General features: G+C 43.8%; 1 protein-coding gene across 3 annotated transcripts in view; it reads left to right on the forward strand.

The window, feature by feature from the left end:
• Positions 1-19,760: 19,760 nt before the first annotated feature.
• The window catches only part of meis2b (Meis homeobox 2b), a 37,169-nt gene continuing 33,099 nt past the window's right edge, over positions 19,761-23,830 (forward strand). For 2 of the 3 annotated variants that reach the window (XM_061754626.1, XM_061754625.1), the window contains exons 1-5: positions 19,761-20,624; positions 20,867-21,008; positions 21,176-21,226; positions 21,344-21,394; positions 22,507-22,653. In XM_061754626.1, coding sequence (XP_061610610.1) covers positions 20,305-20,624; positions 20,867-21,008; positions 21,176-21,226; positions 21,344-21,394; positions 22,507-22,653 — 711 coding nt within the window. In that variant the 5' untranslated portion in view covers positions 19,761-20,304. The remainder of the gene's footprint in view (positions 20,625-20,866; positions 21,009-21,175; positions 21,227-21,343; positions 21,395-22,506; positions 22,654-23,830) is intronic. The other variant, XM_061754627.1, reaches the window with a different exon arrangement.

Here is a 23,830-nt window from a genome sequence, read left to right on the forward strand (position 1 = left end):
TGATGAATGTGAGGCTTTGTAAAGCGCTTTGGCCACTGTGATGATGGAGATAAAGCGCCATATAAGTGGAGCCCATTAATCAACTTTGCTGGTTGCATCCTGAACCGAAGAGTACTGACGTCCGTATTATTGGGAGGCTTTTATTTTGAAGGTGGCTACTGGAGCGAAACGGAATGCTTCGACGGTCGCCTTTCGGCCGCACGACCTCCGAGAGGCTTGGAAGAGACCTCATCTGAAAGGTGGATTCACAACGATCGAGTGTATCGAACGTCAGCCCAGTAGGTCAAACTGAAGGGTTCAAAAGTTCTGCCGAAATCACATAGGTCGTCATGTTACAATTTAGTCAATAAACGCCTACTACTGGAGCGAAACGGAATGCTTCGAATTACATATTAGAATATAAAGTATTCTATATTACCTTCAATGAGCTTTCTTTTTAAAACCAATATACACGTTGCAATCATATGTTCAGAACAAGTTGATGATACAATTTCAAAAAGTTACACATTGTACACAAACATTTTATCTTCATCAATAAGTGATTCATGAGTCTCCTTAAGCTTTGGCTTTGGATCACATCGATGGGCGTGCATTTTTACATTACATATTTCATAGATCACAAATAAAAATTCATATTCTTCACCTAATTTGACGTAAACGCGTGTACACGCACATTTCCCCCATCAAGGAGTTTGTAAAGTGCGAGCACAGACACAGTAAACTTGAAATGAGCGCCACATTGCACACACCACTGGAGTGTGTCGCTCGACTTGGCACAACACCACAAAAGCCTTGAACGCAAAAAGGCATCGGCGCACACCAAATGCAGAAACAGCACCCGACTACAGTGGAGCTTGGCAATGCTCGACCGTGAGCGGAAACGAGCATGTTCCTGCACGCGCTATCGTTTAGTATGCCCCTCACAGCAAGCATCGGCTTAGACTAAACATGCTTTTGCAAACGACCAATTTGCCCATTTGGCCGACTTGATTTCTTCATTGATCCTATCGTGTTTATGAACGCAGGGGAGGGATGGTTTGGTGGACCTGGGGGTGGTGGGGGATTGGACAGCAAACAGTTCAGTTCAGTTCCCCAAACCTAACCCTAGTTGTCTCGCCATGCTGCACTATTTGCATATAGTGGCCACTCATGCCAGAGTAGCATCTGCCCCATTTGCACACTGATTGAGGAGTATCTGCAACATTTGCACAATCGACATTGTCCCAGATGATCGCGCTACTCGTCACTTTAAACCGCATCCACTCCTTGAAGTCTCAGCGCCTTTTGCGCAATGCTCATTGCACCGGACTATTGCAATATTAGTCATCGGAACTGCTCTAAGTGCTAGAGGACTCTGCATCTTTTTGCACAATTGTGTTTTGTCAATGTCTTTCTGTCTCCAAAGTGTTCTCTGTCAATTGACTCTGTCTGTTGTACTCGAGCGGCTCCAACTACCGGAGACAAATTCCTTGTGTGTTTTGGACATACTTGGCAAATAAAGATGGTCCTGATAAGGCCGGGATATTAGTGTCCTCATTCAGTGGATTATTTGACGCTGCCAAAGCCAGAGACATTAGATCTCTTTCTATGCCCCCCACCCATCAGAAGGCAGACAAGTAGACTGCAGTGCTGTGTGATAGTTCAGTTTTTCTTTTTTAATAAATCTGCAAAAATGCGTTTTTATCTGTCACTATAGGGTGCTTTGTGTACATTAATGAGGGCAAAAAATGAGCTTCAATGATTTCAGCAAATGGATGCAATATAACAAAGAGTGAAAAATGTAATGGGGTCTGAAACATTTACGGTTGAGATAAGTGAACTATCTAATTTAGCCTGTAGATGGTGCAATTTAACCACACAAAGAAAAACATTTAGTTTTTGTAAACAGCCAACAGGGCGCGCATTTCGACCACTCATATCGCATTCAAATGCAAGGCATTTCTGCCCAGTTCTGTGCCAGGGCCTGCAAGGAAAATATTATGAGCCTTTCAGTATGTTTCTTTGTGACAATTACTGTACATATTGTACACTTGTCTTTGCGCTCCATTGACTAGTTCAAATGTATGACTTCAAATAATTGCACTCGCTCGTATATAACATAGACAAATGTATTTTTACCATGTGAGATTTAGTTCACTCTTATGTCATCCGGTCGTTAAGTTTAAGTGCAGTCGCACATTGTGCCAACATGTCTGATTATATTCAAATGAATAGACCCAATTTGATGTCGCGTCTCTCTATGTTCCATTCAATTAAACCCTGTAGCTTCGCTGAATCATGCTCAACAGACGAACGCACGAGCAATCAAAAACAGCTATTCCTTATGAAGTTGCTGATATTATTATTATTATTATGAATCCGTTTATTTGAAAGGGGACAATGCAATTTCAGGATTAATGTTCACATACAGAGCCACGTGAGCTAGCGGACGCCGAGGTTACGTCCCGGTGGCTAACGTTAACGTGTGCTAACTTGTCCGCAGGAGCTACTCGGCAGTTTGAAGCCATTTCATTCGCCCGGCTCCCACACAGTCGCACGCGCGCAACTTGTCGAAAGACAGGCAGTCATTGGCTGACTTGCAGTTTATTAGGTACTGGCCTTGAAGACACCCAATGAGATTTTTTTTTTTTTAACTACCGGTACAAAAAAAATACAATAAAATGATACCCTGCTATTTTTTTAACATCAAAATACCTCGGTATGGTACTGGTTTCGGTACTTAGTCCAACAATAATATGCACTGCGATTGGCTAGCGACCACCTCATGGTGTGCCCCTCCCAAAAGCCAGCTGGGATATAGGCTTCAGCTAACCCATGACCCTTGTGAGGATACGTGGTTCAGAGGATGGATGGATATTTGAATATGTGCTTTTAGAGGAGGATAAATATGATGTAGTTAATTTCCAGTCAAGGGCGCACGAATCTTCAGCAATTGACTCTCGTTAAAAGTCGAACATACACAGTCAATCCTCTATTTTACAGGAGATAGGCGCACGGTTGGGTACAATATTCCAGCGCCCATAGTTGGTAGACATCACACTGTTTTAAAGAGCCTTGGAAATGTGTTAGCAAGGGTAAACTAATAGGAAGGGCGCACATAACTGGTGTGCAAGTGCACTGAAAATATTAAATGCGCAACCGATTTGATTGTATCAGTGTGCTTTTTTGCGCAATTTTATGTTTTTGTTTTGGGGGTAGCGCAGCGATTAGACCGGGCGCAAGTCGTGTTGTTGTTCACGAAAAACTCAAACGGACTAATCTTTTGAGTACACGTACTAAATGGACTCACTTCATGAACTGATTTGTTCCTTTCTCAGTGAAGATGAGCTCAGCTGCGAGCCCGTGGCACACAACAAAGTTCCTCGCAAACAGTGCCGCTCGCGGGTGCTGACGGTGACTGAGTGCGCGCAGGGGCCGCCGACGAGCGTTTGCGTCTGTCTTGTTTTACAGCAGCTACAATGTTCCGTCAAAATATGTTTTTACATGAAACCGGACTTTGGTACAAAAACGATTGGGGACCGCTGCCCTTGAGAAGTGTGCCAAATCAGCTGGTCGCACGGTCCTATACTGTAAGCAGTGGCAATTTAAGATCTCTCGATGGTACACACCCCAACCCCCACCTTATCACCTTTCTCTTCATCATCGCTAATGGCAGTGTGGCCTGCTCCACAACCCAAGTTCGCTTCAGCTTGAGGTCACAAACTGATGGGTGAACATTCTCCTTCAGGAGTTTCTGTTAAAGAGCAGAATACATGCTTCCATCAATCACAGCAAGTTGTCCAGGTCCTGAAGGACCTAAGCAGCCCAAGCCCATCACACTACCACCCCCATGTTTGACTGTTGGAATCATGTCAGATGTAATGAGACACACACCTTCCAAAAAGCTCAAGTTTCATCTCCTCAGTCCATATAATACTCTCCCCAAAGTATTTTTTTGCAAAAGTAAGACGAGTCTTTAAAATATGTTCTGTTTGGTCAGCAGTGTATTTACCATATTTGGTCAATTTTGCCAGTGTGATTTTTTTGAATTTTATTTTTCCCCCTCAGCCAGTCATCAAAGGAAGGAAATGATCATTATGAAAAAGTTATTTTGGAATATATCAAATCTATATCATGATTCTGATTCTGATAAAAAGCATAATAAAAAGCCTTGTAATGGACAACAATTATTTTCATGAATTTCAAAGTATTTCATGGATTCCCCGATAAATGGTTAAATATTAATATAAAATATTAGCAATCGTACCACATCAAACAATAGGGAGTTAGAACTACTAATAGAAACAGTAACCATAGCTGGGTTTTAAAAAATATAATAATCATAATAAGATATTTAAACATGACACAGATGATGGTGCATTCACTCAATCTGCAATTATGGAATCACTCAATAACATGAAACTGTCAGTGACACATGGAGTTTTACTTGAGCTATATCAGTTTGTCCTCCACCTTCCTTAAACCTTGAGGGTTTGTTGTCATTGTTATCTGCCGCTATGATTCTGATGTGACTCCGAAGTGTGTGTTCGTTTGTCCGTGCCACTTTTGTAGATTTATTTTAGCATGCGAAATCATATTCAATTAGAGAGGTAATTTTTCTTAGCACCATGTGCTTGATAAGGCTTTTTGAATAGGCAACGATATTCTCCCGTGTCCAGTGTTGCAGATTGCTTATCGCTCCCATGTTTCTGTGAGGCTGACTGCTACAGGGTGATTAATGTGTTCATTTCCCATTATTAAAGACTAGAGCAGTGCTGTGGGCTACAGATATAGGACCTCGTCATAAATCTTAGCCAAATGAACAGTCAAATAATCGCTCATCGGAAATGAAATCTGGGCTCATTAATACTGACACCCAGACTGGGGGAAGAGAACACACACGCGCACACACACACACACACACACACACACCAGTCTGGGTCACGAAGTCACACATTCGCATGAATACACACAAAAATAGATATACAGAATGTGGACTTGAGGGGGGTTTAGTCTGGTCTGCCACCTTGGCGCACCAATCAACAATGACAGGCTCATCATTAGAGGAGCACACACACACACACACACACACACACGCAGGCTCATTGCGTGTGTCTTAGCTCCCACACAAGAAAGCAGTGACCCATTAGTATAAAACAAAGGGATGACAGGCCACGATTAGAGCCATAATTAATAATCTCGGCACATCATTTGACATCACATCTTTTGTGCGACCCTTTATAGGACTTGGCATGGATTTTAATTGGTACTTTTATTGTTTCATTCACAATTTACAAATATATACACACGATGGAACCTCGATATAACGGACCCCGATGTAATGGATATCTGATAAAACAGACCGTTGAGACCGAAAAATGTTTCCGAAAATAGTTTCCATTTGTCACTTATACTGCCGTTGACAAAGTCTTTTAGTTCCAGAATTGGCTGTTGTTGTTTACTGGTGCTGTGGCATAATGCAGACAGAGAATGGGACTGACGTATTTCCAGGTCACAGAAATACAATATGACTAGATCCAATTCCATAAGACGCGCATCCCGTGCCTATGTGGCTGCGATGTTGAATGTGGCGGCCATGGTGATGATGGTTAGACACTATCTATTGTCTACTGTGCATAGAGTGCTGCGCAGACAGAGAGCGTCATGGTGGCGGTGTTAACTATGAGGAATACAAAACATGTCTCGAGAGTCTGGAACATGCTATACAGTGACTTTTTTTGTCAAGCCATTCGTCTATGGCAACAAATCTGGAACTAGGAACCACACTAATTCCTCGCAGCTCATGAAAACTAGACGCCTATAATGAGTACTATATGTCAACAATTAGGGATGTCCCGATCCGATCACATTCAAAAATCGGGGTCGATCACGTGATTTTCAGCTGATCGAGATTGGGTTGAAAAAATCGGTTTTATTCATTTTTTTACATTTTAAATGTGACAAAGTGACAAAATAATCCAAAGGTACAAAGATCTTGCCAAATGCAACATTTCGTTTTATATTAAACAATGTAACTTTTCCGGGTATTTTTAGTACCGGTATAAGTGACTGAAAGTAACATGCAGACACTGTGTGTTGGTGTGTGCATGACACTTATACACAAGCACAATCTTTGCCCTCCTTGAGTGTGCTTTAAACAGTTTAATGACACCCAAGGGGAAGTTTACTGTTCAACTAAACACACAACAAAAAGAATTAAACACATTGTACATTTAAATACAAGACACATAATCGTTGTGGAAATCGCCAGCTTAATGCTAACAGTCAATGGAAACACCCATTGACGGGCTAGCTGGAATTAGCATTAAAACACAGGTGGGATTCACCTTCAAATAATGAATATTTATCCACAAACTCTGTAGTAACACATACAGACTGGAATCCCCGTGGACCATAATAATACTTATAGGCATATATTCTTCATAATCTGTGAAAAACAAGTTAAATTAATGTTTTATTGGGACGTTGTGTTAAACAAATAAAAACAGAATACAATGATTTGCAAATTATGTTCAACCTATATTTAATTGAATACACTACAAAGATAGATATTTCATGTTCAAACTGATTAACTTTATTGTTTTTAGCAAATAATCATTTACTTCGAATTTTACGGCTGCAACACGTTCCAAAAAAGCTCGGACAGGTGGCAAAAAAGACTGAAGAAACAGGCTATTTTAAAACAGGTGGGTGCCATGATTGGGTATATAAAAAGCTTCCCTGAATTGCTCAGTCATTCACAAGCAAAGATGGGGCAAGGTTCACCTCTTTGTGAACAAGTGCGTGAGAAAATAGTCGAACAGTTTAAGGACAATGTTCCTCAGCATGCAATTACGAGGAATTTAGGGATTTCATCATCTATGGTCCATAATATCATCAAAAGGTTCAGAGAATCTGGAGAAATCACTGCATGGAAGCGGCAAGGCCGAAAACCAACCTTGAATGCCCGTGACCTTCGATCCCTCAGGCGGCACTCCATCAAAAACCGACATCAATGTGTAAAGGATATCACCTCATGGGCTCTGGAACACTTCAGAAAACCAATGTCAGTAAATACAGTTCGGCGCTACATCCGTAAGTCCAACTTAAAACTCTACTATGCAAAGCAAAAGCCATTTATCAACAACACCCAGAAACGCCGCCGGCTTCTCCGGGCCCAAGCTCATCTAAGATGGACTGATGCAACGTGGAAAAGTGTTCTGTGGTCTGACAAGTCCACCTTTCAAATTGTTTTGGGAAATTGTGGACGTCATTTCCTCCGGGCCAAAGAGGAAAAGAACCATCCGGACTGTTATGGACACAAAGTTCAAAAGCCAGCATCTGTGATAGTATGGGGCTGTGTTAGTGCCAATGGCATGGGTAACTTACACATCTGTGAAGGCACCATTAATGCTGAAAGGGACATACAGGTTTTTAAGAAACATATGCTGCCATCCAAGCAACATCTTTTTCAAGGACGCCCCTGATTATTTCAGCAAGACAATGCCAAACCACATTTTGCACGTGTTATAACAGCATGGCTTGACCTGAAGTGGGCGGCCAACATCAACTCCGTCCTCAAAAAGGCCCAGCAGGGCACATATAGACAAACAACCATTCACACTCACATTCACACCTACGGGCAATTTAGAGTCTCCAATTAATGCATGTTTTTGGGATCTGGGAGGAAACCGGAGTGCCCGGAGAAAACCCACGCAGGCACGGGGAGAACATGCAAACGCCACACAGGCGGGGCCGGGGATTGAATCCGGGTCCTCAGAACTGTGAGGCTGACGCTCTAACCAGTCGCCCACTCTGCCGCCGTATTTGTAGTGTATTCAATTAAATATAGGTTTAACATGATTTGCAAATCGTATTTTATTTATGTTTAACACAACGTCCCAACTTCATTGGAATTGGGGTTGTATGAGCGTTCATCCAAAATTCAGCTACTGTGGGTTGAAGATGAAACAGCTGGAAAGCGGGTTCGTTGGCAGAAAGACAAGAGGAACGCACCGAGCCTAGACCTGAATGTGGGGACTTCGAATGTTGGGAATATGACAGGGAGTTGGCTGACAACATCTTTTTTTCCTTTCGGCTTGGCCCGTTCGTGGTCGCCACAGCGCGTCATCCTTTTCCATGTCAGCCTATCTCCTGCATCCTCCTCTCTAACACCAACAGCCCTCATGTCTTCCCTCACGACATCCATCAACCTGCTCTTTGGTCTTCCTCTCGCTCTCTTGCCTGGCAGCTCCATCCTCATCACCTTTCTACCAATATACTCACTATCTCTCCTCTGGACGTGTCCAAACCATCCAAGTCTGCTCTCTCTAACTTTGTCTCCAAAACATCGAACCTTGGCTGTCCCTCTGATTTTATCCAACCTGGTCACTCCGAGAGCGAACCTCAACATCTTCATTTACACCACCTCCAACTCTGCTTCCTGTTGTCTCTTCAGTGCCACCGTCTCTAATCCGTCCATCATGGCCGGCCTCACCACTGTTTTCTAAACTTTGCCCTTCATCCTAGCAGAGACTCTTCTGTCACATAACACACCTGACACCTTCCTCCACCCGTCCCAACCTACTTGGACCCATTTCTTCACTTCCTTACCTCACTAACCATTGCTCTGGACTGTTGACCCCAAGTATTTAAAGTCCTCCACCCTTGCTATCTCTTCTCCCTGGAGGATCACTCTTCCCCCTCCAACACCCTCATTCAGGCACATATATTCTGTCTTACTTCGGCTAATCTTCATTCCTCTGCTTTCCAGTGCATGCCTCTACCTTTCTAACTGTTCCTCCACCTGCTCCCTGCTTTCACTGCAGATCACAATGTCATCTGCGAACATCATGGTCCACAGGGATTCCAGTCTAACCTCATCTGTCTGCCTATCCATCACCACTGCAAACAGGAAAGGGCTCAGGGCTGATCCCTGATGCACCTCCACCTTAAACTCCTCTGTCACAGCTACAGCACACCTCTCCACTGTTCTGCTGCCCTCATACATGTCCTGTATTATTCTAACATACTTCTCTCTCACTCCGGACATCCGCATACAGTACCACAGTTCCTCTGTGGGTACTCATACGCTTTCTCTAGATCCACAAAGACACAATGTAGCTCCTTCTGACCTTCTCTGTACTTTTTCATCAACATCCTCAAGACTAATAATGCATCTGTGGTACTCTTTCTATGCATGAAACCATACTGTTGCTCGCAAATACTCACTTCTGTCCTGAGTCTAGCCTCCACTACTCTTTCCCATAACTTCATTGTGTGGCTCATCAACTTTATTCTTTGATAGTTCCCACAGCTCTGCACATCACCGTTGTTCTTAAAAATGGGCACGAGCATACCAACCTGGCATACATGTCATCATATGCCTCTTGTTTGGCCTTTGCCACCTCTACCTTTGCCCTACGTCGCATTCCTTTCTCCTCTCCTCGGTCATCTCAGTGTCCCACTTCATCTTAGCTAACCTCTTTGCTTGTATGATTTCCTGTACTTTGGGGTTACACCACCAAGTCTCCTTCTCTCCTTTCTTGCCAGAAGATACACCAAGTACTCTCCTCCCTGTCTCTCTGATCACTTTGGCTGTAGTGGTCCAGTCCTTTGGAAGCCAAAGTAAGACAGAATATATGTGGATGAATGAGAGACCTGGGGGGGAAGAGTGAGGCTACAGGGGGAAAAGATAGCGAGGGTGAGGGACTTGAAATAGTTGGGGTCAACAGTCCAGAGCAATGGTGAGTGTGGTAAGGGAGTGAAGAAATGGGTTGAAGCGGGTTTGAACTGGTGAAGGAAGGTATGTGTATCAAGTGTGTTGTGTGACAGAAGTCTTCGCTAGGATGAAGGGCAAAGTTTATTAGACAGTGGTGAGGCCAGCCATGATGTACAGATTCGAGACAGTGGCACTGAAGAGACAACAGGAACCAGAGCTGGAGGTGGCTGTAATGAATATGTTGAGGTTCTCTCTCGAAGTGAAGGTTGATAAATGTAGTGAGGGAAGACATGATGGCAGTTGATGTTAAAGAAGATGATGCAGGAGATAATCGTATGCTTAAATGGAAAAGGATGACATGTCTATGGCAGGAGAAGCCGAAAAGACAAGAAGATCGTGACATCCTTCTATTCTTTTTTTACTGCAAACGTGTAGCTCCATGCATGCAATTGCACCACACCTGCCCCTAAGAGGCCAAGTTGCACACAACAGGAACAGCAGATTCAGTCAATTTCCCCCTTGACAGTCTGACATGAAGTCAGACTGAAATTTTCCTGTTTTATGTCAAATAGGATTACAAAAATTAATTCTATTTGCGAATTATACCGTATATTGCTTTTTATATTTATTTTTAATATTATTGTTTTAGGTGGCATGGTGGGCGACTGGTTAGTGCGTCTGCCTCACAGTTTTGAGAACCGGGGTTCAATCCCCGGCCCCGCCTGTGTGGCGTTTGCATGTTCTCCCCGGGCCTGCGTGGGTTTTCTCCGGGCACTCCGGTTTCCTCCCACATCTCAAAAACATGCATGGTAGGTTAATCAAAGACTCTAAATTGCCTGTTGGTGTGAATGTGATTGCGAATGGTTGTTTGTTTATATGTGCACTGCGATTGGCTGGCAACCGATTCAGGGTGTACCCCGCCTCCTGCCCAATGATAGCCGGGATAGGCTCCAGCACGCCCGCCACCCTTGTGAGTATAAGCGGCTCAGATAATGGATGGATGGATTATTATTTTTTATTTTTGGTTGTTCTTTTGTATATTAAAAGTTGACTTTTGGTAGTTGTATGTATTGGATTGAGCGGCACAGTGGACGACTGGTTAGCACGTCTACCTCACAGTTCTGAGGACCCGGATTAAAATCTGGCCTCGCCTGTGTGGAGTTTGCATGTTCTCCCTGTGTCTGCGTGGGTTTTCTCCAGGTACTCCAGTTTCCTCCCACATCCCAAAGACATGCATGGTAGGTTAATTGAAGACTCTAAATTGCCTGTAGGTGTGAATGTGAGTGCGAATGGTTGTTTGTTTATATGTGCCCTGCGATTGTCTGACGACCAGTTCAGGGTGTACCCCACCTCTCGCTCGGAGTCAGCTGGGATAGGCTCCAGCATGCCGACGACCCTCGTGAGGATAAGCGGTGCCGCCCATTTTGTTCGTCTGTTTGTTAAATTTTAAGTACTTCTGTTGTTTCTGTTTCTGTGAGTGTTTCTATCCTTGTGTAGTATAGATTCCGTTGTAAATTTCTGTTATTGGCGTTTTCCTTCTGATGTGGTTCTGTCTGATCTCTGTAAAGTTTTGTTTTGTATTGTTTCATCTGCTTAATCGCTTCAATATAATAATAATAATAATAATAATAATCAAAACAATAATTTTTTTGATTTATAATTTGCTTTTCTAGACACTCAAAGATGCTTAACCGTGCAGGATGAAAGCAGATTTAAAAAAAACCCAGATGTATAAAGAAGAACAGATGCATGAATTCTAACATTAAAAGCCATCTTAAAAAGATGAGTTTTGGTGAGGGTTTTGAACAGGGACAGAGCAGTGCAGTCACGTATGCGTTTTAGGAGTGTGTTGCAGAGGGACGGGGCAGCTATGGAGAAGGCTCTGTTGCCCCAGGTTCAATGCTTGGTCCTTAGTGGTGGGGAAAGTAGGTTTGCATCAAACGGGTGGGGGAGCGGGTCTTTGAGGTAGGACAGTGCCAGGTTATGAAGGGCTTTGTATTTAATGCGTTGGGGGACATGGAGCCAGTGGAGTTTTACAGAAGTAATATGGAGGAGGTGTGAGTGAGGAGGTGTGCAGCAGAATTTTGAATGTGCTGTACTTTAAGGACTTTGGATGATAAACCATAAAGAATGCTGTTGCAGTAATCAAGCCTGGAGATGATAAAAGCATGGACGAGAGTTTCAGCAGCAGGGAAAGAGAGTGATGGACAAAGAATATCAAGGATGGGATCACGCACCGAAACCTGGGCGACACCGTAGATCAGAGGAGCAATGGAGGAGGTGAAATTGTTCATGTTGGTCAAATAGGATTTTAGCCAGGAAAGAACATTGCCAGTGATACTGAGTGAGGATTCCAAACGGGAGAGGAGAGTGATGTGGTTAATGGTGCCAAAAGCTACAGTAAGGTCGAGGAGTATAAGGATGCTGAGTTGGCCGGAGTTAGAAGAGAGGAGGAGGTCGTTGGTGACTTCAAGGTATGGTTCAAATAAGTCACTGGATGTGTGGTAGGTTTTAAGTTGGGAGGCGACAACTCCTTCCAATGTCATAGTTTTTCATTGGTAAATTAACATTTGTTTCTCACTTCATCGCGCTTTCTTGGTTAATGAACTTTGTAGAATTGCTCTATTTGATGAGTCAACTTTGGGGGCAGAGATTTGGCGTTGACAAACTTTGCGTAAAGCAATGACGTATAAAACAATCCACCACTGAAGCCTTTGGAGAGCAATATGTATGGTATTCTCGAGATGCACCGATGCCACTTTTTTTTCAGACCCAGTACAAGTACTTTAGTTTGAGTTAGAGCTGCACGACATATTGTTTGAGCATCGTCACCGCGATGTACTTTTGTGAACTAGTCATATCGCAGGGTCCGCTGCCATAAATAAAATTAGCGCCTACGTTACGGTAAATTACAACCCTCCAAATGACACGTGGAGCAGACCGGACTGTTATGTACTTATCTCCTTGTATGACAACTATGAATGAGGACACGGGAAAATGTGTACACCAGCTGCGTTTCCTGTATTGACTGTACTTCAGAATGAAACTAATGCGTGTCGCCACAGATAACATTTTGGGGGTGGGTTGGAGAGCTATGGGTACTCTGAAGAGACAGACTTCAGGTGTACACAACAATGTGTGTCATTAAAACTAATACACTCAAATATAGAAATATGAATCCATATTATGTTAAAATAACAGATTGATTACAAATTTGAGTGTTAGGAATGTGTTAATGACAATACAGTATAACTGGGCAAGAAAATTAATTATTTCAACTCCATGTCTGGACTGTTACCTACTAATACGAATACTAGTGGTACTACTACAGCGCATTTAAATACTGGTAGACTTCACACAAATGACTCAGTATACTTTTTTTCATGATTTCTACTGAAACTACTATGAACATGAACAACAACATAAACAGCAACATAAAGAGGGAAAAAGAGAAATGTGTGCTGGTTTTCACGTCACGAGTATGTTATCCTGTATTTTTTTCACATCGCAATATATGTTGCGGGTTAAAAGGGTCTTTAAAAAAAGGTCTTTTTTTTCCATGATTGTGCAGCCCTAGTTTGAGTACTTGCCGATTAGTAGCAATACCTGACAATGCCATTACGTCTTGCAATTGTGCAAAAGATGAAACGCAAACCTTTCTTGAACATGGCAAGTTTCACTCGGACATTATACCTTTCACCCCTCCCTGAGCCATCACCTTATCGTGGTGGAGGGGACTGTGTGTCCCAATCATCCTAATTTAAAACAATCCAAGCACATTTAAACAGATAGAATACATTGAGAAAGAGAGAGTAAGAGTAAAAATAGGACCACACAAAACTATTGTACAAACAGTATAAAAAGAACAACAGGAATGACACTTACACCGACGGTGAAGAGTGAACAGCGATATAGCAGGGTTTACTATATATTGTATGTGCAATATCAAATGCCTATACAAGCTTGCCATTCACAGCGTCCATATGCAGTATCCAATCGCTCAATGTGTAGGGAGTGAGGTGCCTGTCATTTGACAGCAGGATAGTGGAGGAAGTGTGCGGCAGTAGTAGTCCAGCCTGTGGCGTTTTATCTCCCACGCAGTCCCAATCTTGATTCCTGCTTTTTCGTGTCACGTCAGCTCAGATGGGATATCTGCTGGTATTTCTCATCAACCTACAAAGGCCTGAAAACTTTCAATGAAACACAACGTTGTCATGGGTGTGTGTTCTGGTTGTTGTCTTCCCCCCGTCTCGTGCACACCTGCTCCTGAGAGCATCTTCCCCACCTGTGCCTCGTTTACCCTAATTACCCCATTTTAATGAATTTAACCTCCTGTCTCATTCTTTGTCGTCGCGTTCCAGCATTCCTTGTTTCCACGTCACAGACTCACAGTAAGACTAGACCCTGTTCCGATTATCGACCTCGCCTTTTTGCCTCACGTTTTTGAATACTGTCGCCTTTTTTGGATCGCCTGCCTGTGTGCCGACCTCTGCCCGTAAATATTTAACCTCTCTTTTTGAAACTGTCCATTTGTTTTGGAGTCATGCATTTTTGGGTCCTGTCCTCTGTTCCGTTCATGACAAACGTACTCACCAGAAATGCGTATTGTCTATAGACAAACTCCATTCTCTTTTGCTAGCTGTGTTGGGTCCAAGCCATCTTAGCTGTTGAAGTGGCGAATAAATCCTTTACCGGATTGAAACATGCAAACCAGCTACAGTCCAAGCATTGTCTGACTTACTGTCAACAATGTTCAGTTTGTCTTGAAAAGTTTTAAACATAATTTCCGTCATATTTCATCATCTTCCTCAGGTCACCAGCGTCACGTAATATGTAGGGAAAATCCACTTGAGTAGCTCAAAAACCAAACAGAGGACGGAAAAATTCTAACATCACCGGGAGCCTGCTCTGTGGAGCTGTTTATAGAATCTGAAATCTGATTGGTTCAGATTGGTAAAAAAAAGAAACAGACATTTCCATTGTGTGTATTTGGTATTGGCCAAAAGTCTTGAGTCTGAAGGCCCTGGGATTCATATGGCAACACACATAGAAACTGAAATCTGATTGGATCAAAACAAATAATAATTACCCCTTGAACGACTGGAGTCTGCTCAGCCAAGACACGCTGTGAAATGAATACAAGAGACTGTTGGAAATAGATTAATACAAATGTAGGTCAGTGCTTTGGATGAGGGTTGTGTGCCTCTGTAATCAAGTGAATAACGGGTTTTGCTAACCACATCACTGGGTCACTGGCAAGTTCACTTACACACGGGCGTTAACAGAAATTAGGTAAGAATCAATAAAAGCAATAAAAACAGGTACATTGTTTCATCAATTTTATATTTGTATGGGCTTTACCTCCCAGAGGCGTCGTCTTCCTGTTTTTTTTGTGGGGGGGGGGGGGGGAAGATGCACCTGCACGGTTTGCCCGGGATGAGTGGAACAGCCTAACTGCCACACAACGAACTATTTTGCCAACATAGCAAAAAATCCTTTTCAAAGGCCAAAAACTGACCAAGGCTAACATAAGGCAGTGCCGGGAATGCAAACAACATGGTGTCCATAATCCAAGTGATCTGGATTTTAACCAATGACAGAGCAATGCAAAAACAAGACAACTCACAAGCTGGGAAACCATTATTTTATCCATAACTTAATATTTTGTTGCACAACCTTTTGAGGTAATCACTGCAACCAAACGTGAATCTCTGCTTCTCAACAGATATTTTGGCCTTCTCCCCATGATCAAACTTCTCCAGCTATCTCAGGTTTGAAAGGGGGGCCTTCTCTGGACTGCATGTTTCATCTCCTTCCACAGATGTTTAATAGGATTTAGAACACAGCTTTTCAGAATATTCCGATGTTTTATGTTGATATTCTAGCTTCGATATTCTTGAAATGTGTTACCCTCCAACACGAAACTGATCGGAAGTGGCACAGCCGTGTTTTTTTAGTGATATCCATTTTATGAAAAGGCATTAAAAGCGCTTTCCAATGATGTGTAGATTGTGGTAATCGGGGAACATTTGGTTAAGGCGTGCCTGTTTAAAGACCAGGGACCTCATGTACAAAGGATGGATTTACGTGGATTTCCTCCTAAAACTTGGCGTACGCTCAAATCCAGAAAACGTCGTGCGCACAAAAATATTCAGATGTACTGCGTACTCATGAATCCAAGCACATTTCCTTCGTACATTCCAATCAACGCACATGTTGGAGTAGCCGACTCCTCCCGGTCCACGCCCACACTTGATTATGCAAATCATATGTAAATGAACCCTGCACCTGAGATGCCGATCTCTGCATGATCAGAAAAAAAGGAAAATGAGCAAGGGACCCATCCCTCCATTTTCAGAGCCGCTTCTCCTCACGCGGGTCGCGGGCGTGCCGGAGCCTATCCCAGCTGTCATCGGGCAGGAGGCGGGGTACACCCCGAACTGGTTGGCAGCCAATCGCAGGGCACAAGCATTCTCACTCACATTCACACCTAAGGGCAATTCAGAGTTGTCAATTAACCTACCACGCATGTTTTTTGGGATGTGGGAGGAAACCGGAGTGCCCGAAGAAAAGCCACACAGGCACGGGGAGAACATGCAAACTCCACACAGGCGGGGCCGGGGCTCGAACCCCGGTCCTCAGAACTGTGAGGCAGACGCTCTAACCAGTCGGCCGCCGTGCCGCTTATGAGCAAGGTAACCAAGAAAAATATTTTTTCTGAATGTGAAGTTCCTCAATGAAGCGGAGGCACGCAAGATAATCCTTTTTGGCACGCTGTCCTACGGCGTTAACAACACGCGAAAGAGGAGCGAATGGGACAGCGTGTGTGTGGCTGTCAAAGCTGTGGAGACAGAATAGCGCGCACACGCTCAACTGAAAAAGAAGTGGTCAGACATGAAGGTGGATGTGAAGCGGAGGACGGCTGCCCACCGCCAGTGTGTCCAAAACAATTCGGAAGAACCGGCGCGGAGGGCCTCACCCCGTTCGAGGAGAGAATCGCTGCGATCGTTTGTGACGCTGGGACCGCATGTCGCTGACTCTGATGACCCCACAAGGTTCATACCATGTATTTTTTACAACTAGCAAAACAAATGTGTTCATACAGTAACCTACACTCAGCCCTGTGAGATAAAAGTTCATGCGTAAATGTTGGGGGATTTGTAATGGATCTTTTGAATTCAAATAGAAGCACATCAGCATATCAAAGAGGATATCAAAAACTTGGACTCCTCCATTTTTTTATTTTAATACACAGGAGAGAACACGCACACTGACCCCCCAAAAAATCATGTTTTGTTTTAAGGAGAAGAGGGCTCAATGATGTCAATTTCAACACATTTGAATCATGTGCAAGCGATGCACGTGTTCAAATGAAGTCAATTCAAAGGACTTTTTCTTTCCGTGCATGTGCTGCAGTCACGAAGCGATTGTGAGGGCGAGAGGCGCCATAAATGATCGCCTCCGTCAATTCATAGGTGTCCTCACAAATAGCAGTGATTAATTTCATAAATACACTGTTTGACAAGTGAATTCAGAGTCCTCGCTTCTTTTACATTGTTGAACTCAAATGTTGCCGGGCATGAATTGTTCATCGGTGCTAATTATTCACGTGTCTCTGCTGTGCAGATTTAGGAGAACAGTTTCCCAGCATCACCTCGAAGTGTCCCCATAGCACCGCAAGCTGCAGCAACGTGCGTACGCCAGCCACGCAGTTGGCGCGAGGCACCGCACATTTCCACGCTCGTGAACTTTGCCCGTGAAAAAGAACGGACGCCACCTTTTTGTGCGTACGCACCTTTTGTTCATGAGGTCCCAGAAGCGGCGTTTCAGCGTTAGCCAAGCAACAAGGATGTTTCCTTTCAATCACGAGGGACTCTATTCCGGCCTCTTGTTGGTTCATACGTGTGATGATGTACATTGAAATGAAACCTGCGGCTGTAGAGAAACCCAAGCTTTCGGTCGATACCAGACACGATGTGGTTTACCTTGTTTTCCGTGCGGCAGCAGCCCGTTGGTATCGTTGATTTTTTTGTTATTGTCTGACTTTTCACTGTAGCCTCCCAATAAAAGCATTTTCTTTTCGGCTTTAAGGTAAGAAATTCGCATTCGTTCTTTTTTCCCCCCAATGGGTTATTCCAGTCGGATTCGGCCATATCACGCAGTGTGCGGAGGGCCTTAGAAGCACCTCTTGTTCAAAGTCGGCCACTTTTCGTGTGGGCAAAAGTATTGGAACAGCTGACTGACAGGCGTGTTGGTTGTATGTTCTATTACACTTTAATAAAATATTGTCTTCGCATATTGTCATGATCCAAACGTTAGAACTATTACAAATAAAAGCTGAAATGTTTGTCTCTTGTCTCATTTTCATCTTTTGAAAGCTCTTCCAAATGTTTTCAGTTGACAGAGGAAAAAAAAAAAACAAGAAATGGTCCCAACTTTAACTGTAAGGGATTGTACGCGTTCTCATATACTCTACTTTGTCGATAACATAATTGATACTGTATATAGACTGGTGTGCATTGTTTTAAAATGTTGCCCAATCAAGGTGTACATGTTGACCATGACCAAGAAAAAAAGGAAAGGAAATCCATTTTTGCACCTTTTGAATATAGCATCACCGCATGTTTGCAAGCTATCGCATGCCCTGTCTCTACCACATAGACGCAAATGCACCCACTTCCAACAACAACAACCGACCCCCCCCCCCCCCCCCCCCCCCCCCCCACGCTCCTCTTCCACCCAGGTCTCTGCTGGCCTCCTTTCTCAGTCAGTTCTGACAATGCTAATGATTCTCACTGGGGTACAAGATGACGGGTGACAGAGGCAGCGAGACCGAGACTGTCTGACGATGGAGGAGAAGGGGGTGCGGAAGGAAACTTGAAGAACCAAGTGTGTGTGTGTGTGTGTGTGTGTGTGTGTAGAAGAAGAGGTCAAGGATGGTGATGCACTGGCCCCTCTCTGGTGATGTGGTGGGAAAGATGCATATTTCCCTGACTAAATGGTAATTTATTTCATGTAAAACAGGGCTTGACACCCGGAATCAGCATTCATCGAGATCACATTGGCTGGCCCGGTTTGTGGGATGGGGGGGGGGTTTAGAATTAGGTAAACATAAAGAACGAGAACATAGGGAGAAAGAAACAGCCAAACGGCATGGAAATAATATGCAATGAGGAGAGATGTAGCCCCTGGGCATGGGGCATGTTTTGCTTGTTTCCTTATAGTTAGTGCATTTCTAATTCAAATATATGCCTTAAATAATTCACACGCATAGTCGTGGGGAATAGGGTTCGACAGTATGCTTGAAATCAAGTACATGCGAGAATTATTGGGGGGCCGTTTAGGATTGAACTGCCCCATATGTAAATGTATATATATATAAAAATGTACACTATACATTCTAAACATCACTACTGCAATTTTGATGTTACAGAAATGCAACTGCAGTGGACCGTTTCAGGAAGGTTACATGTGTTGATCATTATTAGGAATTAACATTAGGAAGAAAATAATACAATACGAAAATCATTATAGGTGTTAGAATTATATCATATATATATATATATATATGATTCTGTGACATATAATAATATCTGATTATGACTTGCTCCAAATATCCCACTGAATACTGTATTGAAATCGAATGTTGTCAATCGGCATAACGAGTGATTGCACAGTGCGCACGCAAGTCGATCTGGCTTCGGAGGCCTCGGCAAAGTTGAAAACTCCTCCAGCAGTTTTTCCCGTCTGGAGTCCGGCTGCAGCGTTGTCGCCCGGTGAACACGCTCGCTGGCCGGAACCAATGTGGGATTTTCAAATCAAAGCATCAAGTTCTATCGGGAGGAGCAAAAAGAAATCAATGCATACGTTTCAAAGGTGGTTTCAGCTCCTCTTCCCTCTATTGGACCACGCAGTCTCGTAAGAGATAATATAATATGTACAGTGAGCGAATCCGTTCGCGCCGCGCCGTTGCCTTATTGTGGAGGCGAGAACCGGAAAGCGTAAATGTGGGCTGGCCGTCTCCAGCCTGCACCGAGTTCCGTCATCAGCGCACTCTGCGGTCCCTCCTCGGCCCATCTGCGACCAGAGAGCGTGCGGGCACGCGCGGGGGGCACACCAGAACCTTCTCATCTAAGCCATCCCGTGCGCTCTTCTCCTCACAGATGAACACCAGCCCACTTGCCGAACGAGCGCAGGAATCCGGTTGACAGTTGAATAGTGACGACGGATGACGTTTCCTCCTTCCTTCTGATCACTTTCTCTTGATTGTCATACAGGAGTATAATTATAGTTGGGAATATACTTTTCGGACTGTCGGATTTTCGAGTGGCCTCTCCTGACACGCTCGGCAATTGCGCGCGAGGATGGCGCAAAGGGTAAGTAAGGCGACATGCTCGGGCTTAATGTGCTTTGACGCAGGGTAAATGTGTACTCTGAGAAAAGAATCATGTTAGTTTCACACATTTTACGCATCACGTGCAAGCGACATGTTCGAATTCAGGCAATGAACACGACTTTTTGTGTCTTTTCTCTCCCCCAATGTAGACGCTTGTTTTAAATTGTTTGTGTTGAATCGTCGAACATCAATTGAATCATGTCGTTTTATGGTTTTTTTTTTTTGTTCTTCAATTCAATTCATGAAGAAAATAAGAATTCCTATTCCTCTAACCTTCTATTATTATCCATGCAAGTACGATGAATTGGTTCATTACGGAGGCGGGATGGACGGAGTTGGAGTCCCGACGTCCCTGTACGGAGACCCTCACGCCCCGCGGCCCCTACCCCAGGTCCACCACCTGAACCACGGGCCGCCCCCGCATCCCACGCAGCACTACGGGGCCCACGCACCGCATGGCATCATGCCCGCCGGCATGGGCAGCGCAGTCAACGACGCGCTGAAAAGGGACAAGGACCAGATTTATGGGTACTGAAAAACATCCTAGATTATTGCAGTATGAGACGCCTTGAAAATCAATTTGGCAATTTCGAAGTCCAAAAGATATGATTCATCTCGAGGAGCATCGTAGCGAGACAAATTCCCGAGGATCGAAACGAATAATCTCTTTCAATAAGTGCGTTGCGTGGGTCATGAACTAATTGTTGAAGGGGACGCAGGGCCGCCACGGATGCTCGTCTTAACGGGGCTTCCGCGCGATTGTGTTGCAGCCACCCTTTATTCCCGCTGCTTGCGCTCGTGTTCGAGAAGTGCGAGCTGGCGACGTGCACGCCCAGAGAGCCCGGAGTGGCCGGCGGAGACGTGTGCTCCTCGGACTCCTTCAATGAAGACATTGCAGTGTTTGCGAAACAGGTCAGGGGCGACAATTCCGATAAATCAAATACAAAAAAAAAAAATACAAATCAAAAATATTTTAAAAAAAAAACACACTTCAGGTTTGGCAAACAAACAAACAAAGCAAAGCAAAAAAAAATCCAATATTCTTGCCGCATGACTTTTTCCTCGTTGTGCACCTTCAGATCCGCGCAGAGAAACCGCTATTTTCTTCGAACCCCGAACTGGACAACTTGGTAAGGAAAGTCGCCTTTTCTTCTCCTTTCCGCTTGCCTGCAGCAATCGCATCCTTATTCAAATCATTGTCAATCATTTAGACATAAGCGCGCATTTATGACGTTTGTTCTATTTAGATGATTCAAGCCATCCAAGTGCTGCGCTTTCATCTCCTGGAATTAGAGAAGGTCAGTATTATTTTGGGCGTCACGAAATGACACATGAATGAAATAATAAGGCTACAAAATACAAATATTCTGTGTAACACACATATTATATGAAGCGATTGCCTCTATGCATCCACGACCTTTGATGCATTTTGAATTTTGAAGCATCCCATAGTCACTTTTTTATTTGTATTGATTATTTTTGTATGTTGTGAATATAACGCAACGTTTGCTATGACATATCATTTCAACACTTAAACCTTGCGCCGTGCGATTCATAACGTATGGACATTATGAAACAACGAGCACAGTGTCGGCTTAACCCAATTTTGCCATTTTCACGTACTCCGAGAAGTTGGGTCAAATTATGAATAACCCATTTTCAAAGTTATTTCGACCCAAACGGTCGCGTTATTCATTGAAACCCACCAGACGTTTCAAACGTTTGTCAGGTCAAATGGACCGAAGCGGTCAGTTGGTCAGTCCACTTTTGAGCCAGTCATTGTGTTAAAATCAACACAAATTGATTTCTTTTATTTTTTAAGCCAACTGTTTTTAGAGTGCGCAATTTCTAATAATAATAATAATGTAATAACCCTCACCCTTACAAGTGCTTTTATGGATGAATTGTCAGTATTCCTCTCGATAAGTTCAAAATTGTTACTTTTCAGCTCAGCACAAAACGTGCAAATGGGATGACGAAATCCTTTTGGGTTCCATCCATCCATCCATCTTCTTTACCGCTTCTCCTCACCAGGGTCGCGGGCGCGCCGGAGCCCATCCCAGCCTATCTTCGGGCGGGAGGCGGGGTACACCCCGAACTGGGCGTCAGCCAATCGCAGGGCACATAGAAACAAACAACCATTCACACCTACGGGCAATTTAGAGTTTTCAATCTACCTAGCACGCATGTTTTTGGGATGTGGGAGGAAAGCGGAGTGCCCGGAGAAAAGCCACGCAGGCACGGGGAGAACGCGCAAACTCCGGTCCTCAGAACTGTGAGGCACATGTGCTGACTCGGTCTCCACCCTGCCGCCCTTTTCAGTTCCATTTTCCATTTTTTTTGGTGTGCATGTCCTGTGAAAAATGTGAAGAAATCAAGTTTTCAACAATGATATTGGGTCTTATTGTAGGTCCATGAGCTTTGCGATAACTTCTGCCATCGGTACATCAGCTGCTTGAAAGGCAAAATGCCCATCGACTTGGTGATCGAAGAGCGGGATGTCTGCAAGTCGGACTTTGATGATCTGTCAGGATCTTCCACCAAGCTTGCAGATCATGTGAGTTTATTGCACCGCAAAGTCGCCTTATAGCGAGCAGCTTCCCACCGTTTACTCCTCCCCGTCGGTTCATTGGCGTGTTACGACACAAGCGCAACACGATCAGTGGACGCAATCGTTCGGAAGGCCCGCACACGGGATTGAAACCATTTGTGATACGAGAAAGAATTGATATTTCTTGTGGATTTATTCAACTTATTGCATATACAGTAATGCGGCGATGTCATTTGTTGGAGTTGCACTAGTAGAATTTGGGAAACTTGTTTTACCGCCTTTTTTTTTTTTTTTTTTTTTTAAAGCTGTTACAAAAGGCTTGGTTGTTGAATTTAACATTTCTTTTAATAACTATAGCTATATATCGTTTTCTGCAATCGTTTTAACATGCAATATGCAGAATATTGATGTTAACCCTTCATGGCACATTGCCCTCAAACCTCCGAGCACTTGACTCCCTTTTTCAAGCAAATGATGACGTTTGTAATTATGGCTCTCTCTTCACATTTCTTAACTTTGAGCGCTCAATACCAACACGCAGTCCTCATTTTGGCCGCATTTAACCGTAGGTCACATCGCGTATGTTGTGGGATGGTGTTTTGTTTTTCAGGTCGTCAGACAGTACCGCTGTCCTCTGAATTGCGCTGAAAGCAGTTAGTTGTTGTTGTGTCATGGAGCCTATATGAAAGGCAAGGTGCTACTGAATAGCTTACTGACTGGCTTAAGTATTTCTAGCCCATTTTTTTGCCCAGCGCCCCCAAACCTTTGCTCCTAGACTTGTATCCAAAACCGTTCCCATTGTCGTTGTGAGTACAGTTTTATGTGTTCATTCTTTGTTGCCCTGCTTCCACCTCCAAGTAGCGTTTGACTTAATTGCACATGATTTGTCACATTTTCAGTGGAAATGAAATCTACTGCTTGACGGGAACAGTTGTGCCATTCTGTCCATGTTACAGAATGAGGCAGGAGCCACTGGAGACATTGTCCTGTGCGCTTTTTGAATCGATTGTATGCGAGGAAAGAAGACCTTCACTCGCTTGATAAATGTGGAAACACATGGCCATTCTTTGAGTAGCTGCGTTTACAGAGGAGTCGTAATTATTTTCTGGCCGGGTAAGAAAAGAGGGGCCGTCGTCGAGAGGCCTCCTTCACACTGCGCTTTTGTCCTCGTGCTTCTTCTTGT

Source organism: Phyllopteryx taeniolatus, chromosome 18 (genome assembly GCF_024500385.1).
Source record: "Phyllopteryx taeniolatus isolate TA_2022b chromosome 18, UOR_Ptae_1.2, whole genome shotgun sequence".
Taxonomy (NCBI): Eukaryota; Metazoa; Chordata; class Actinopteri; order Syngnathiformes; family Syngnathidae; genus Phyllopteryx; species Phyllopteryx taeniolatus.